General features: G+C 38.7%; 1 protein-coding gene across 1 annotated transcript in view; it reads left to right on the top strand.

Annotated features, from left to right (window-relative positions):
* Window positions 1–16,551, top strand: part of LOC122791839 (PH and SEC7 domain-containing protein 3-like) — a 2,374,133-nt gene that overhangs the window by 1,211,912 nt on the left and 1,145,670 nt on the right. Inside the window, exon 5 of the mRNA XM_044059799.1 lies at window positions 6,478–6,957. Coding sequence (XP_043915734.1) covers window positions 6,478–6,957 — 480 coding nt within the window. The remainder of the gene's footprint in view (window positions 1–6,477; window positions 6,958–16,551) is intronic.

Raw genomic sequence — 16,551 nt, 5'->3', positions numbered from 1 at the left:
GATTTCGAGTTGTATCTTACAAGCATACAGAAAATCTGGCTTACCAGAACCAGTGGGAGTTCATACTCATTCTATGGCAACATTTGCTGCATTCTAGTCTAGAGTTTCCATGGATGACATTTGTTCAGTGGCTACCTGGGCATTCTCTCACACCTTTATCTCTCATTATAAACTGGATTTGGTGTCTAGGAGAAGGGCTGCCTTTGGCTCTGCAGTGCTCCGGAATATCCTTCCTTAAGGGCCTCCCAAGATTCGGGTAGCTGGGGACTCTGTCCCACAGGTTGCTGATCAAATTAAGTTAACTACTTCAGATAAAGAAGTTATGTACTCACCATAACGTTCCATCTGAGTAGGTAAACTTCATGTGTCAGCAACCGTCCCTCTCTCCTTCCCCCTGACCTTCATGGTTATTTAGCTGAGCTCAAGGTTTGGACTTATGAGCTTTACTTTGTCCTTGAGTCAGGTGTCTCAGGTTGTTAGTTGTTTTTGTTGTTATGTGCAAATGGCAAACGCGATCTGAGTATTGGAAGGAGGTTGCAGTGTAGTATGGGTAAGGGGGAGGAGCTTGGAGCTCAGATCTTTTTGCTTGGTGTGCTGCTGGCTCTGATCCGTGTCGGATCCGTAATCCACAGGTTGCTGATCAAATAAAGTTTACCTACTCAGATGGAACGTTATTGTGAGTACATAACTTCTTTTTTTCTTCCAGGATGTTGGTACTTCTCCTTCTGTTAAAATACTATTAAACAAAACCTACCAGATCTTTGTTAGTTTTTTTCCCTCCTAGCTTCCAAACTTCCACAGGAATACCATCTTATTCCAGTGAGTTTCCTGTGGATTGGTTATACATCAGTACTTTTATCTCTTCTCTTCATGTCCTGTTAGTAATTGTGTCGCATCGACCTCTAACCTTGGCGTATTGAATTCTTACACAAACATTTCCATTTGTACTTTTTCTTGATTTCCATATTTCTGTGCTGTATGCATACTTTCATAACATTTTCAAAATATTTCTAGTGCCTCTACAGGATCTCTTGTTATCTTCCTTGTTATTGGCACCCTAAGCTTGGCAACAACCTTTCTGTTTTCTGTTGCCTGAGTTGTTGTTATCAAAAATACAGTTCCTTAACAGCAGTCTTTAAACTCATGCATATTGTCAAGGTAATCCCTTATTTTCTGTTTAGCATTCTACAATTGCTCCTCTTCTTGTCTGTGAGATTCCCCCTGTTCTGCAGTGGTTTAACATTTGTCAGCCCCTCTAAATAATTTTTGTTACTTCTTAACCATACCTCTCTTTCTTTTATTTCCACCCTGTTACTAAACTCCACTTTAATTTTATCCCTAGCTATATTTTCAGAAGAAATTTCTATCTTCTGTAATAACTTCTGAATAATTTACACTACCCATTCCTTACATTCCACTATTTTCAACAGATAGGTAGAAAAACGCCAATGGCTCATTTTTATTTAATTACCCTGCATTTTTATTTTAGTTATTGTTGGCACTTGGTCTGAAGTAGTTATTGGACACATATCAAAACTTTCAGTTAAATGCACATGTTCCTATGAAATATATGTTCTGTCTAGTCTAGACCAGCTTTTGTATTTTTGGGAGTAATATGTAAATTCAGTCAACTCCTACTACTGAAGTCACATCTTTCATGCCAAATATTTTCATAAATTTCTTCAAAAATCTACTCTCATTTGTTGTATTTCCCTTCTGGGCCCCCCAAGTACATCTTCACTGCTGCAAATCAAATTCCAGTCCCCACCTATAAGTAATATTCCCTGCTGAAAGCTGATTATTTCTCTCAGAATTTCCTTAAGCTTCATTGTAGCAGTTTTACGTGGAATACAAGTACATGCATGTGTACTCCTCCTCCTTGTCAGTAGCCTCTTAGTACAACAAATCTACCATTATTGTCTTTTTTTATCCTTTTCATCACTATTGGAGCTCCTCTTGCAATTAATATAAATACTATTTTCCTTTTTCCCAGGTATTCTGCTGAATAACCATCCAGAAAACATTCCTTTATCAAGTTCACATGTTCATTTCTTTCCAAATGTGTCTCCTATAGCATAGCTATTTGCACTCTACAGTTTTAATATAGTTCACTACTCTTTCTTTTTGTATATATCTATGAGACCATTTGCATTTAAAGATAATACAGAACGTGTCATTATGTTAAAAAGTTATGATTCCCACCTTTTATGTGTAACAGCCTTTTTGTTAGGTATCTAGTTCCAGCTTTTGTGTTACATGCATACACTAATGTTTGGCAGGTTGGTCTTTTATACAGTTGTTTCTTGTCAGATCCCTTTGAGCCTGTGTCATATCTTACAGAGCATTTTGTTTTATTGAAAGCCCTCAAACAAAAAAAAAAAACAAACACAACCCCAATACGCCCCTATAACCTATTACCTTTATACTAATGCTCAAAACCGTGTACATCTTCAAGTATTGAAGTTCTACCCTCCTAATCGGAACAATTGTCCCAGACTAACAGCCACAGTTACAGACTTGGGTTAATATAAAAGGAAGTGTTTCTGTGCTAAGGAACATGGTACAGCCTGTGCTTCTAAGTGCTGTTTGGTTTTGTGTTATCTTTATTACTCTCCCAGACTGAGAAAAGACTTGAATGCTTTCAGAAAACATTATCTCCTAGCCAATGAAAGAATATATATTCTGTTTGTATCGCTGTTTATCAAATTGTCTCCATAGAGACATGAGAACCACATACAGAGTTGCTTCTACAAGCACATCTTTATTTGCTAGACAATGTTCTTTTTTATTCATTTGCTTTCTTTTAAAACTTACTAACTCAAGTCAAGAGCCTTAATCCAGTCATTCCCCTGTGCTAGAGTTAAAAAAGCACATCAACTTTTCCTGTATCCTGCTCTTTTGACCTTACTTTTCTTCTTTTTTCATACGTTGCAGTGCCTACATTTCTTAAAACTGAATAGGGAGAAAGAAAGAAAGAAGAAGGAAAGAAAACAGGGCACACGTTTACTTTAATATCCCCAATGCACTCAAAAATAACTGAAAAAACTTTACCTTATAGCATGCAGATTCTGTCATACATTATAAAATCACTACTATTAAGAACAACATTTTGTTTTACTTATGGTTAACTCTTTCCTTCATTTCCCCCCTCCTAAATATTTTTCCAAACATTAATGGGATAAAGTAGGGAATATGCTTTAGAGCCCCCTATAAGTTTAAGTAAGTCAAAAAAGTCCAATATTTCTAAGTTTTCTTCTTCTGTCATTTTTCACAAATATAATTAATGCTTTGTAATCCCACATTTATTTGTCAGCTTCCTACTTTCTAGTTTTATTCCTGTTTATCTCCATCTCCCAAATCCAGTCTCTGCTTCATTTCTAATGTACTCCTTGTTCTTCTAATCAACTCTTGTGCTTTTATCTGTCTCTCAAAGCATTTTCCACTAAAACATTGGAAAAGGTGTCACTGGCACAGTCTCTCTGTGATCTTTATTACCAGAACAAGAAGCAGAATCTCCTTGTGTTTCATAACTAGCTTTTTGTTGGCCAAACTTTTGTATTTCCTCCTTAGCGTGCTATGCATCAAAAAATTATTTTGTCCCTCCAGGAAAGAATATTCTGAAAATAGCTGGGTACAGCAGCTTGAATCTCAAGCCTGCTTCTCGTCATTCTCTGGAATAAATTTATTCCTCTTCTGTCTGGTGTACAGTGAGTAATCATTTTCCACAAACACTCTACTGTCTCCCACTTGTAGTAATTTGTCCTTCTGCAGCAGTTTTGTCAGAATCAACTCTTTCTGCTAGTAGGATTACATCTTTACTAGTAAAGGTCTAGGTTGTTTTCTCATAACCAGGTTTGAAGCATACACACAATGTGCCCTTTCAATTAACAACCTCTGCTGTGGAATATCAGCCCAGTTGCTTATTTGAGCTTTCATAAAATTACTACAGTCTGTTCCTTCCAGCTTCTCTGGTACATCAGAAAATGTCAGGTTTTCCCTATGTGCTCTGTCCTCTAATTCTGTTGTTTTAAAAAAAAAAACACCTCTTGAGCAGTCTTGTAGTCAGCCAGCTTTTTCATTTCGACCCCTGATTTTTGCAGTTTTATCACCTCATCTGAATCTTTTTAAAGCTTCCTCCATTTATCCAGGCTTTTGTTATTTGAGTTGATATACTCCTTCAGTGTTTCATTTATTTTAATTGGCTCTCAGTGCAATTGACTTATTTTTCCTCCAGTGCACTGTTTTTGGCTGAACACCTACAGAATTATTCCCAGTCAGTGTTTTTTTCTCACCTTTTGTGATTGAGATTCTTTCAGGTTCTCTGAATTTCTTTTTTTGCTGGCATGTAGTCAGTGCACTTACTAGCTAGTTACTGAAATTTTCCCAAAAATATAAGTTTACTGTCTCTCGTCCGAGTTTCTGTGTTCACACTAGGAGAGATGAAGTTAAGCTATTACTCAACGTGCAGCCATCTTGGAAGTCCATTGATACCCTCTTTTTTAACCCCCTAAGCCTAATAAAATTTGGAAAACACTTATATACCTACTCAGCCTTACCCTCATACCTTCTCCTTACTCAAGGACCATAATGCAAAATCTTTTATGGTCTACAGTGGGCAACTATGAAGACATTCCTATGATTTTCCTTCAGATTAAGCAAAATCACTCATATTCTGCTTCTTCATGGCTGTAAGGAACCAAATCCTGGTCCACTGTTTTACCAACAAAAACAGTGTAAAGATGCTGTAATTAATGCAGGCAGCTGCAAGCAGCATGCTTAACACAAACTGGAACAAATAAATTAATTCACCAAAATCTGCAGTCCTGATATCTTAGCAATTGCAGAATTCTGGGTTAAACATGACACATCTGAAGATATTTTATTCATTCCATTGTATAAATTGCTCTTTTACTGCCTTCCCTTAAATGTCACTCCTCCTTCTCATGAATATTATTCTCTGTATATTTTTTTCACAAAGTCCATTTATTTTATGTAATTTGCTCAATTCCTTTTCTAGAACCACATCCAGTTATTTTACCTCCTTTACGATATTCAATACTTCAGTTACAGTTGGTTTATGTTTTGATTTCCATTTTTCTATTAATTTTTTTTGTTTGTTTTTTTTGTTTGCAGAGAGTTGCATTAAATTTAGTAACACCTTAATATGTCTGTGCAATTCAGATCTTGAATCCCAGCTCAAAAGAATCATTTCCTTAGTTACAGTCATTTGCTCCCAGTATTTCTGACAAAGTACTCTGTAGGCAGTTTTTAAAATCTGTCAACTCATTACATTCCCAAAACATGTTCCCAATTACCTCGCTCTTTCCTATCACATCCCCAACATTTACTATTTGCTTGGGGCTTAAAATACTTATGCAGACACTCCCATGCCAGAGGGGCAGTTCAAATTATTTCTTTTGCCCAGAAGCCCAGTAGTAAAAGTTGTTCAAAAGTTAAACCAACACATTTTGGTATCTGGGTTGCTTCTAAAGGCTTGGATCCTGACATGGTCCCAGTGCCATCAGTGCTAGACTGTCTTTCTCAAATATTCTCAAATATTTGAGAAAGGCCTGAGTTATTCCTCTGTACAAAATACACATCACTGCCATCTCTGACTACTACTAAGACTGCAGTTTGTTGTCCTTTATATTTTTAAATGTCTAAGACCTTCCTAAAGGGTACATTTTTGATTAGATATCCTCGAAGGGATCATATTTCTCCATGTAATTTATACTGTGTTCTTGAAAACTTGATGAACGTGCACATCCTTATCAATCATTATGGTGAGTATGTAGTCATTTTTGCTGTAAGTCATGCCTTTCCTACTTTTTATTTATATTATGGTATTGTTGTGTTTTTCATTATATTTTGTATTGTTGTGCATGTTATTAAAAATACCAAGAAAATATTTTAAGAGTGTCATTTCTTTATTGGTATTTTTCTGTTTACTGAAAGGTACTGGCTAGTGGCATGATGACAACTTTGCAGGCCTAGAAGAGGTGCATAAGTTGAAGGACTGTTGTAATACAGCCTTTATTGTTGTTGTCAGCATGCAAATGATCCTGAACTTCTGATCTTACAGATGCTTGTCAGACTATGATTTGTGGAAGTAATGAACCCATCCAAGGACCTATCAAGGTTGGCCCTGTCACTGATCAACTGATGCGTTAGGAATATATTTGTTATTTATGGTACAGTTGTGTGAATAACAAAGGTACTAAAAGTTTACCATTTATTGCTTTATGCATCTTGTTTTAGTTGTATATTTTTTTACAGTGGAAGAATATACATAGAATTTGGACAAACTGCAGGTGTGAGTTCACTTTATGAAGAATTTTCCAGCCTCCCTGTTTTATTTATTTTTTCTTTCCCTTTTTTATTGAGGGCTAACTTGTGAATAACTGAGTAACTAAACCTTACCCTGCTAAAATGTTAAAGGATGATGTAGTGACAGGATCCTTTTTTCTTTTTTGTTAGAGATTTGTCTGAGAGGTTTCAAAGCGTAACTGAAGAGAGCCTTGAACAATTCCATTTTGAAGATACCACTGATGTTTTCAGTTCTCAGTTTGAAAGCATCCTGGAGTCAGACCAGTCAAGCATCTTTATGTGCTGCAGCTTGGATTCACTGGATACACTTTCTTCAGCAGATGATACAGAGTCCTACTATAGCACTGATATGCCATTGACACCAATGATCCAACAACGTATTAAAGACACTGGGAAGTACTTAGAGAGCACCTTAGCTGCTGGGCAGTATGAGGTGCTGAAGGTTGCAGTAGACAGAGGTGCAGTCATGGGACCCTTCGTTTTGCCAGACTTAGCTGGATCCAGGTTATCCTATCCTCTGAGTAGCAGCAAATCTGAGGAAATGCTGGGACCAGTTGTTCAAATGACCACTATTGTAGATGGACTAAATGAAAGAACTGAAGTGCAGAAGTGGAGGCATATATCTGGAAGGTAGGTTTTGTAATGAGTTTTCCTTCTGGCAATGGTAATAATGATATGCATTTAAAATGTACTGGTCAAAGCAGATGTTTCATAGGTTAAAATAACATCCCTCCTAGGGTAACTCCTTTCAGGACATGAAAGAATTCAACATTGAGAAATCACAAGTTATTTGCATAAAATACTCATAAAAATAAATTATGCAAAATCTGCGTACATGATACAGCAGCTGTAATTTTATAAGGTTCACAGGCTGTATGTATCTTTGAATAAAGATTCATATTAAAGAGATTATCTTATGGGACTTCACAGAGCAAGAAAGGCAGTGGAGAGGGCATGATTACTTCCACAGTGTTCTGTAGGGCACCAGAATGAAAATGTTAAGCTGGGTAGTGGAGAATTACAAATTTCTCCATAGATAATCCAGTCCTCAACTGTGCAGGTCATTCAAAACCAAATTCATTTCTTTCAGTTCTCCACAAAAAAAATACTTTAAACTTGTCCTGAGTTGTCTTTGCAGCCTTAACATATTTAATATTAGCAGTGTAAGTAACTTCTGTTTTGAGTATTTTATAAGCATTTTGCATAAGCATGCTAGCAGAAACTGTCATCTGTTTTTTGTTTTGATCGTACCAGACTGTTTTACCAGTGGGTATGGTATGTAACTTATTCTTGTTATGGTAGTTTAACAGTTCTTCGCCTGAAAGGTCTATCGAGGTACCTTCTTAAAAGCCCAGGTGTACAACATTGCACCACTCCAAGCTGGGTTTTTCGTAGGTAAAGGTGTGCTTTGTGATTAAAATTGAAATAAGTAGCATCTGCATTTGCTATACTCTGTAACTAACAAAAATGCTTTTCAAGAAGGGCCTACTCATAAACAATGAAGTTGGAGCTTTTACCAAATAACATAACTGGAACTTCAACCAGAACTATGATATTCTACACAAGATCATTGGGTTCAGCATATTATTCCCTTCCACCACTCCTGCCACTGCTGATGGTAATATAAATCACCAAAATCATTATCATCCCTGTGCTATAGCAAGGTAAGAATCCTGATCACATAATGCTGATGGTGATCATTCTAAAAAATTATATAGATGAGTTATCTGCGTAAGAATGAAACCTAGGGTGTACACTTTAATTGCATTTATTAAAAGCCGTTTACAATTTTAAGAATAACTCAAGTGATGTCAAACCTTATTGACTGTCACATCACAAATTAATTGATGGACAAATATATCTCTGAGGATACCACTTCTCTGGAACAGACTCCCTATCCACATAAAACAAAGTTCATCCCTGTCCATATTCAAGTGCAACTTGGATCTATAGAAGGGAAACAGAAAATTTACCACAGGACTGATCCCTTTACTGTTAATGGACAAAGACAGCTCCTTAATTTTTTTCCTATGTATGGGTACCCTGAAATTATCTACAGTATGATTCCATTTATTCTTATTGGGGGTAATATATAATTATCAACTATTGGATGGTTAAGGTCAGTCTGTAACCAAATGGGATAGGCTAATTTGAGCACAAAAATGGAAATTGGCTAGGCTTGAAATGACCCACAGGGCAGCTAGCCTAGTACTTATTTGTGAACCTATATCAAAATATTATCCTTTGGTAAACAAGATGTCCTTTTTAACTAAAACATTGACAACGCACCTCTAAAACTGATCCAGCAGTTATGGACCTGGGAACTTAATTTAGACAGAAAACTGTCCTTCAGTCACCATGTACCCACTATTCCAGGTCCAGGGATATGATCATTCCACTGTGTTCTGCACTCATTAGGTCAACTGTTGAATGTAATGTCCCCTTCGGTATGTACCTCTCCAAACATCCGACACAACTTCAATGTCTGTAGCTCTTTGTTAATAAGAAAACCAAGCGTCTAAATCTTAAAAACTATGTGGGCCATCTCAAAACCTTGCCCCTCTTCTTGGTGTCATGCAGACTACTGAGAGGTGATCTCTGCCTCTCATACAGAGCCTCAGCAGGCACTATCCTGTCAGACCCTACTGCACATTCCCTTAAACACCTTCTTAAGTCATCTCAGTCTCTTTCCCAATGTAAGCAGAGCATGTTAGGGATAGATGTATCACAGAGAATACCACTTATGTTGGAATCACCTCATCTCGACATAAAGCAAAGTACTTCTCTTACAGTATTGAAATGTAATCTGGACAAATGTATTGCTAACTGCAAATTCATCCTGGGTTTAGGACCCTTGTCCCTGTTGGATATGGGCAACTTATCAATGTTCTTCTTGCCTCTAGGTTATTAGTATTTACAATATAAGGGCTAAAATTTTCATTGGAATGTATGGCTAGACTTCTAGAGTTCTTCATGGCTCAATAGCCTAGTAAGTACCTGTGAACCTGCGATGGGATGAGTGGAACCATATTACATTACTTTGAACTTTGCCTTTCATGTAGGATTCAGATTCACTAATGATGTTGTTTTCTAATTCCTATCACTTCCACAAAAGGAAAAATGAGCCTAACTGTCATTATCCTATGTTGTGTTGAGATTATTTGGCACAGAAAATGCACCAACCTTTCAACTCTGTCTTAATCAGAATCTAAAACACAGCATTTCAGAAGAGACAGCATACTTACTTATGGGATATCCTTATTCTGTACAGCTGTAACCTGCATGAGTTGGGCCACAGATGATAAATGAGCTCAGTGTGTCATACTGTAAGAAAAGTCCTGAACATTTGACAAGTGACTTGTACAGCAGTACTTGAGTTGCTTACCATCAGATATTTTATTTGTTGTTTTGTTTATAGATGTTCACCTAAGTCATTTGTATTCCATTGTTGTATCACCAGGCATACACTCCCCCATCCCCATCGTGTATTCTTCAGTCAGTATTGTTTCAGTAGTTTGCCTAGTCCTTTATAGGTTCATAGGTTTTTACTAGGTTAACGACCATAAGGGCCTTTTTAAGACTAGCCATGCATCCCAAATCTCAGACAAGTTCTGATACCCTTGATAAGTGTAAGCATGGTTCTGTGAGATGAACCATGTACAGGTTACCTGTTTGCATCAGAGACATAGGTCTAGGGATATAAACATCTTTTGCAATATCAACAAAGTGATTTGGAGGCACAGGCATATTTTGCATAGGATACCAATGCTTTGGAACAGACTACCCATCCTCATAAAACAAAAGTCCAGAAGATCCCTCCGCTCAGGCTGGGGAACCAGTCACTTCAATTCAGGGCCTGCCCCTTTGGTCTCACCCACTGCCCCGGTGCAAATGCAATGCATGGCAGTGGTAGCTTCTCGACCTGAGGCGACAAGGGATTTGACTGTTGGCTCCCTTACGACTGGCTCCTCCTCACTCCTCCCACCAAGCATCTTTTTTTGATGGCCAGAGAACACTTTTTGGCTCTTGTCAAGAACTGGGTTTCTAATCTCAATAAATTGAAAAAACATTTTTGTAGCCTTGTCGTATTATTACCTACATAGAACTATAAATTTAGATGGACTGTAAACATGTCTGCACGACTAAACTCTTCTTCTCTCAACAACAGAAAATGTTCCTCTCTAGCTTCTCTTCAACAACAACAGAGCCAAGGGTTAGTTAGTGTTTGGGAATCAGAAGAACACATGCGGCTCTCCTCCCTCCTCCTCCCACTCAATGATACCACATGGAACTTCCAATGTCTCAATTTTTTTCTCCAAAAGAGGGCGCAAGACTTCAGCATCTCATGGTCATTGTTCTCCGCCAGCCCCATGTGGTGGCATCATTCCTCCGGGTTCCTGTTTCCGATTAACGGATGCCTCCCATTGCCTCTCCTCCGGTTTCTACCTTCGGATGCGGATGGGGGCATTAGAAGCACTCAGACTGTGGCAATGGGTGATTTCTTCTCAAAGCCTTTCTGATAACGCATTATCCGGGGGAAGTTCAATCACGACAAGACAAGTTGAGCAGTACCTAAGGTCACGAGTGGTGAGTGGTCTCAAGACTCTCTGTAGTGAGAGAGATAGTCTTACAAGTGATCAAGTGCTCTGCTTGCTGCCCGCGATCTTTTTCAAGTAAGCAACCTCACAGAGAGACCTTTTCTTCCCAGCACCCAGCTGCTTAGCAGCAGGGGGGCTAGCAGCAGTTTGGTTCTTAGCCATATGCTATTATGCATATTTTTCTTTTCAGGATGTAGGTCACCCTTCTTCTTGTTGTTAGTTGGGACTCTGTTATGTTATTATGTTTTATTTTGTTACTTACTATCATAAGGGTTAGCTTTACAAACGATCTGAGGTAAATTCTGTCTAGCATTGTAGGGATATAGTGGGATATAGGGAGCCTAACCAACTCGAAGCTTTTAGAGAGATGAGCCGAGGGGTCGGCTGGGCCCATCCAGCAAGAAGAAGGCGTAAGAACATAACTTCTATTTCACCTCTATCCATTTTCAAGTGCAACTTAGATCTATGGATGGGAAACAGAAAATTTACCCCAAGACTGCCCTGTTTACTACTAATGGACAGATGCAACTCCTAAATGCTTTATCACATGCATGGGCCCCCTCAAATTATTTATCGTATGACTCCAGTTGTTTTCATTAGGAGTAATATATAATTATTGACCATAGGATAAGTAGTCAATCTGTAACCAAATGGGATAAGTTATTTCAAGCACAAAAAGGAAAATTGGCGTGGCTTAAAATGACCCGCAAGGGCAATTAGCCTAGTACTTACCTGTGAATCTATAAGCAGTTTGTGTAGCAGTGAGAGCAGAAACTGTCATGAACTATTGTAGCGTCTGTTCATTTTGGTACAAGTGTTTCCATGAGTTAGTTCTTCCACAGTGTTCTATTAATAGGAACTTCAGAATTAGAACTTCCCTCCAGGTTTTTCGCTCAGTAAGTGGTTATTTCAGTAATTTACTTGGCCCTTGAAACTTGCCACTAATGAGGAAGTTGTTGAGACCAGAAAACTGAACGTTGCGCACTTAGTCTCGCCTTGAGTTACACTGACATTTTCAGAATATTTAATGTCACTGCTCAGAGCAAATGAGCATTTCACAATTTTGTCGCGATACGAAGGGTATGTGCAGTCATTTATTTTTCTTTTCTTTTCTTTAGCAAGCTTTCAAGGTCTCCAATTACTTTCAGTGGGAGCTGCTCAGAGACTCACATATCCTCATGAGATGTGCAAGCTACCTAGGCTGGCTTATTTCTTTATGAAGCACCTCTGTATGTTTTCAAAGGCTGTCCCAGATTACCGAGTGCCTTACGTGTCATGGAAAGTAAGACCAGTAGCACTGAGGGGGGAAAAAAAAGATAAATTCTGCTGTTTATACACATGTTGGTCATAGGTGAGGATGTAGATGTAGACTGATAAAACAGCACTTCATCTGAGACTGCTTTGCTACCAGTGATCAGATTCGGTGTTTTATCTATCCCATTTCACTTTTCATTGTCAATGTCTCTCTTACCATTCTTCATGAACAAGACCTAAAGGTGCATAAACCCATCCACTGTTGACAGATATATGCACCTGTGTAAAAATCTGGAGGTAGCAGTGCATTTTTCTTGGAAGCTACCATTGCCATAGAGATGGAGGCTTGGATTCTCATCCCAGCTGCATTGCATTTTGTATCAGATTGCTTGAGCAGATGTTAAAGATTGTAGTGTGTGAGACCACAATGACATCATCTGCAAACTGCTTTTACTCACATCTGTATGCAGTTTTCCAAACTACACACTTTTACAGCCTTAGCTGCAGTTCCATATCCTCTGCATGAAAATTATGAACCAGATTGGCGACAAGATAAAGAATTTCATATAAATGACAAGAAAGAAGATTCTGATGAAGTGCTTTTGAGCACCAGTGCAGTCACTGATATTGCACTTTTAAAGGAGCTCTTCAGACTTACCATGTCGACCCTAGAAACTTTGGCATATTTATAATAGTGAACAGAGGCACTAATAGACCATAAAAAATCTCTGTGATGATACATGCTGATGTAAACATGTGGGACGTGTATCAGAGGGCTAAGAGATCTTAATATCTTGAGCATCTTTTATTGTCAGCTTATCTACTTGACTTTGATTTCTGAAGATGTTTTATTGCACAGTTTGCTCATCTAGTATTGAGAGTGCACTGTTGGTTAAGTTGCTCATTTGTTAGATAATCTGAAATAACAATGAGTTTAAGATTCTAGCCTGGAAGTCATTTTTTATTCTCAGCTTTGAGGACTGCTGCATTATTTTGTCCCCACAACACATATTATCTCTATTAGTAAGATACTTGAGAGTTTTGAATTTCTTATATTTTAACAATATTTGGGTGTAATTTATTTTAGCTGTTACTGACCAGTCTTTGTTTGCTATTGTTTAGTGTTACTTTGCTTCTGAACAGCAACATCTTCAATAGTGTGTGCATAAACAGATTACCTGTTTGTCCGTTTAAGAATTTTGCATACCACTCTCATTATCTTCTGCTGTTTGCACCTCACACATTTTGAATCTAGTCTTTGCACTTCTGCAAAACATGTTACTGTTTTTACATGCTTAACTACACTTAGTGATCAGATTTACACTGTTTCTTTGTAAACCTTCAGTGCTGTTCAGTTTCCCTGAAATTATTGTGTGTACTTTTTTGGCTTGGCTATATACTTGGCCATCTGTCCTGCATTCTCTCACCATTGTATTCCTCTTGATGCCAATTGAAGCTTGGGAGGGGGCAGAGCAAAAGGTTGAGAGGGTGAGCAGCAATCATTCGTGCAAGGCTGGATTTTTTACACCCTCCCTTCATTCAGGTATCCATCAAGCAGAAATCAATACCAGTCCTAATGCAGTTGTGAGCTTCCATGCCTGCATAACCCATCTGTGCACTCCTTGGTGAGCTGTTGTGCTTACCGTGCTAGTCCCTGCTGCCTAGCTACAGACAGTCTACCAGGTATTGCTTGAGTTGCTGGGCTTATCTGTCATTCTCCCTTAGGGTGGGAAAGCCAATGTCATACACTTACCTTCAGACCTCTCTGCTTCACCTCTGCAGAAGCAAGGCCCATTACTTGAACACGTTAGTGCAGCTTCAGTCAGTATTCCATCTATCTGTAACATTTCTGCTACATTGCATCTGTGCTCTGCTTGTTGTTATGCAGTAGTTCCACTGTTGTGGTTTTGAGGCTTTAGTGAAGAGGTTGAAAATGCAATAACATGCTGTGTTTGTTCTGATTATTGTGACATTAGTCTAGAATCTAGTTGTATGAAAAAAAGTGTTGTTACATAAAGCCTTGGAGGCCAGATCATGAATTTCAAATGGTTTTGTTGGTAGCACTGGCCTTACTGGTTCTGCATTTTCAACAAATTCATTTTTATACTTGAATCAGTTTTTTAAAGTCTCACAAAATATTGATGGCCATGAGTCAGAAAGCATTGCACGCATGTGTGTGTGTGTGTGTGTGTGTGTGTGTGTGTGTGTATGTATATGTGTGTGCGGGTCTACTTCTCTTTATCGAAGAAACACTTTGAAAAAGAGAAGTAGACCCACACTTACACGAAAGTGCACTTAACCAAAAGTCCACTTCCGTGAAGAACGGTTCAACAAACCATTAAGGAACACTGAGGCGCCAAAGCACACTACAGTGGGGAAAAGGGAATGTACCTGTTTCCCCACTGTAGTGCGATCTCGGAGTTGGTATATTTAAGTAGGGGTGTGTGTTCCTTAACCGTTCGTTGAACCGTTCTTCTCGAAAGTGCACTTTTGGTTAAGTGCACTTTCGTACAAGTGTGGGTCTACTATTCTTTTTCAAAGAAGTGTTTCTTCAATGAAGTACAGTAGACCTGTGTGTGCACAAGTATGTGCATGTGTATGGGGAGAGAAGCGGGAGTTTTGTTTCTTCTTGTAGAGTTTAGAAGTCTGAGTAACATTCATAAAAAAAACAGACCATGAGAAACATCTCTGTGTGGTCATCCTCCATCTAGCTCAAATACTTACTTTAATGTATTAACAACCGGTACCAACGTATCTCAGCACAGTGGGAAAAAGACACAATCACGGGTGCTAAGGTAACTCAAGTTTTAATGTGTCTTTTTATGTGTCTTCTTTCCTGTTGTGTTAAAATTATTACAAAAAGTTGTTAAAAAAGTTTTTTTTCTGTAGTGCAGCACACCCCTGACATAATTATTTATCTGCTATAGTAACTGTGGTAGACAAATACTTACCATGCAGGTTCTAATTAAAATAAATAGGAAGTGGAACCCAGAAATGAGAGGTCCTGCTTTTCTTAACTTCTAACGTGCATACCTGTAGTAACAGCACATGACTAGCCAGTCCATTTCCTATTACTGTGTAGGCTAATCTCCTGAGATGGGTTGCATTGAGAAATTAGTTCTATTGAGGCAGAAAGAGACACACAGTTGGCACAATTGAAAGAAGCCATACTTGTTCAAGGTCAGTCTACCACAGAGTTTAGCAGGGCAGTTGACAGAGCAGTAGAGCTACTATGTTAACAGCTCCACTATAAAGAGAGGAACCTCTGTGACAGAATTCCACTAGTGATAACATGTCATCCAGAACTTAAAAAAAGCTCTGCAAAATTGTAAGGGACCTCCAAATAATATTCACTGAGGATGACAAGTTGCAAAACATTTTCAAGCTCTTCCACAACTGTCATTTAAAACAACAGTTAAATCTAAAGAATCTTCTTGTGAGGACACTTAGACCAGAATAGAAAACAGTCCAAAATGGCACAAAACCCTGCAATCATCCTAAGTGCAAAACCTGTGAGATGATCTTTACTGCTTCTAACATAACATCACAGAACAGAAGAGGTTCTTTGTGTTTCACTGTTGCAGTCATCACACTTGGGTTATCTGCCTGCAGGTAGCCCTAAGTCTGCCTGAATACCAGACACTTAGTATTTCTGTGTTGGATGCTGTCACTTCTTCCATGACGTCAGGTCGTCGGGGGTATAAAAACAGGCAGCCGATGCCATTACATCAGTCTTTCTTACTGAGGAGGAGCCCGAAGCAGAAGCAGTTTGCAAGTGCCAGTCAGCCGCTACCTGAATTTTTCGTTTTCGAGTTGAATAATCCTGAAGTCTTCTAAAGCTCAGTACCCCGTTGGGGATCCTTTTTTCTTGCTCTAACCGATGTCAGAAAAAGTTAACAATTGTCTTGCTTGTGGAAAGCAAATACCTCACAGAGATTTTCTTTCTTACTGCGTCACCTGTATAGGCCCAGACCATGACGTCCCTCGCTGTCAGTTTTGTGCCTTAACGCCCGAACCATTCGTCATTGGGCTATCTTTGTCACTAAATTCTTTTGCTCTCGATTTCTGTATTCTGAAATGGCTTCGGTAAGCCATCCAACTTCCAATCTTCCGAAAAAATGTATAGATAAAGACAGAGACAGACCACATAGGTTCAAAACTGCCGATGATGCTTCCATTAAGCTAGTTGCCAGTCCACCAGTACTCAGTGAGGCGCCTTTGCAACCCCTGATTCCCGCTTCTATGGATTCGCAGGCCTTTGCCGAGACTCATTCAGAGCAGCAAGATGCTTCTTCGACTATGGAACCAGCGGCTGTCTCTACCTTAGATGGGTCCGGAGCCGCTGTGCAGGCACTGGCTTCTGAGGGAGTTT

Source organism: Protopterus annectens, chromosome 17.part0, assembly GCF_019279795.1.
Source record: "Protopterus annectens isolate FY-2018-M chromosome 17.part0, PAN1.0, whole genome shotgun sequence".
NCBI classification, from domain to species: Eukaryota; Metazoa; Chordata; order Ceratodontiformes; family Protopteridae; genus Protopterus; species Protopterus annectens.
This window is presented reverse-complemented; position numbering and strand designations above follow the sequence as displayed.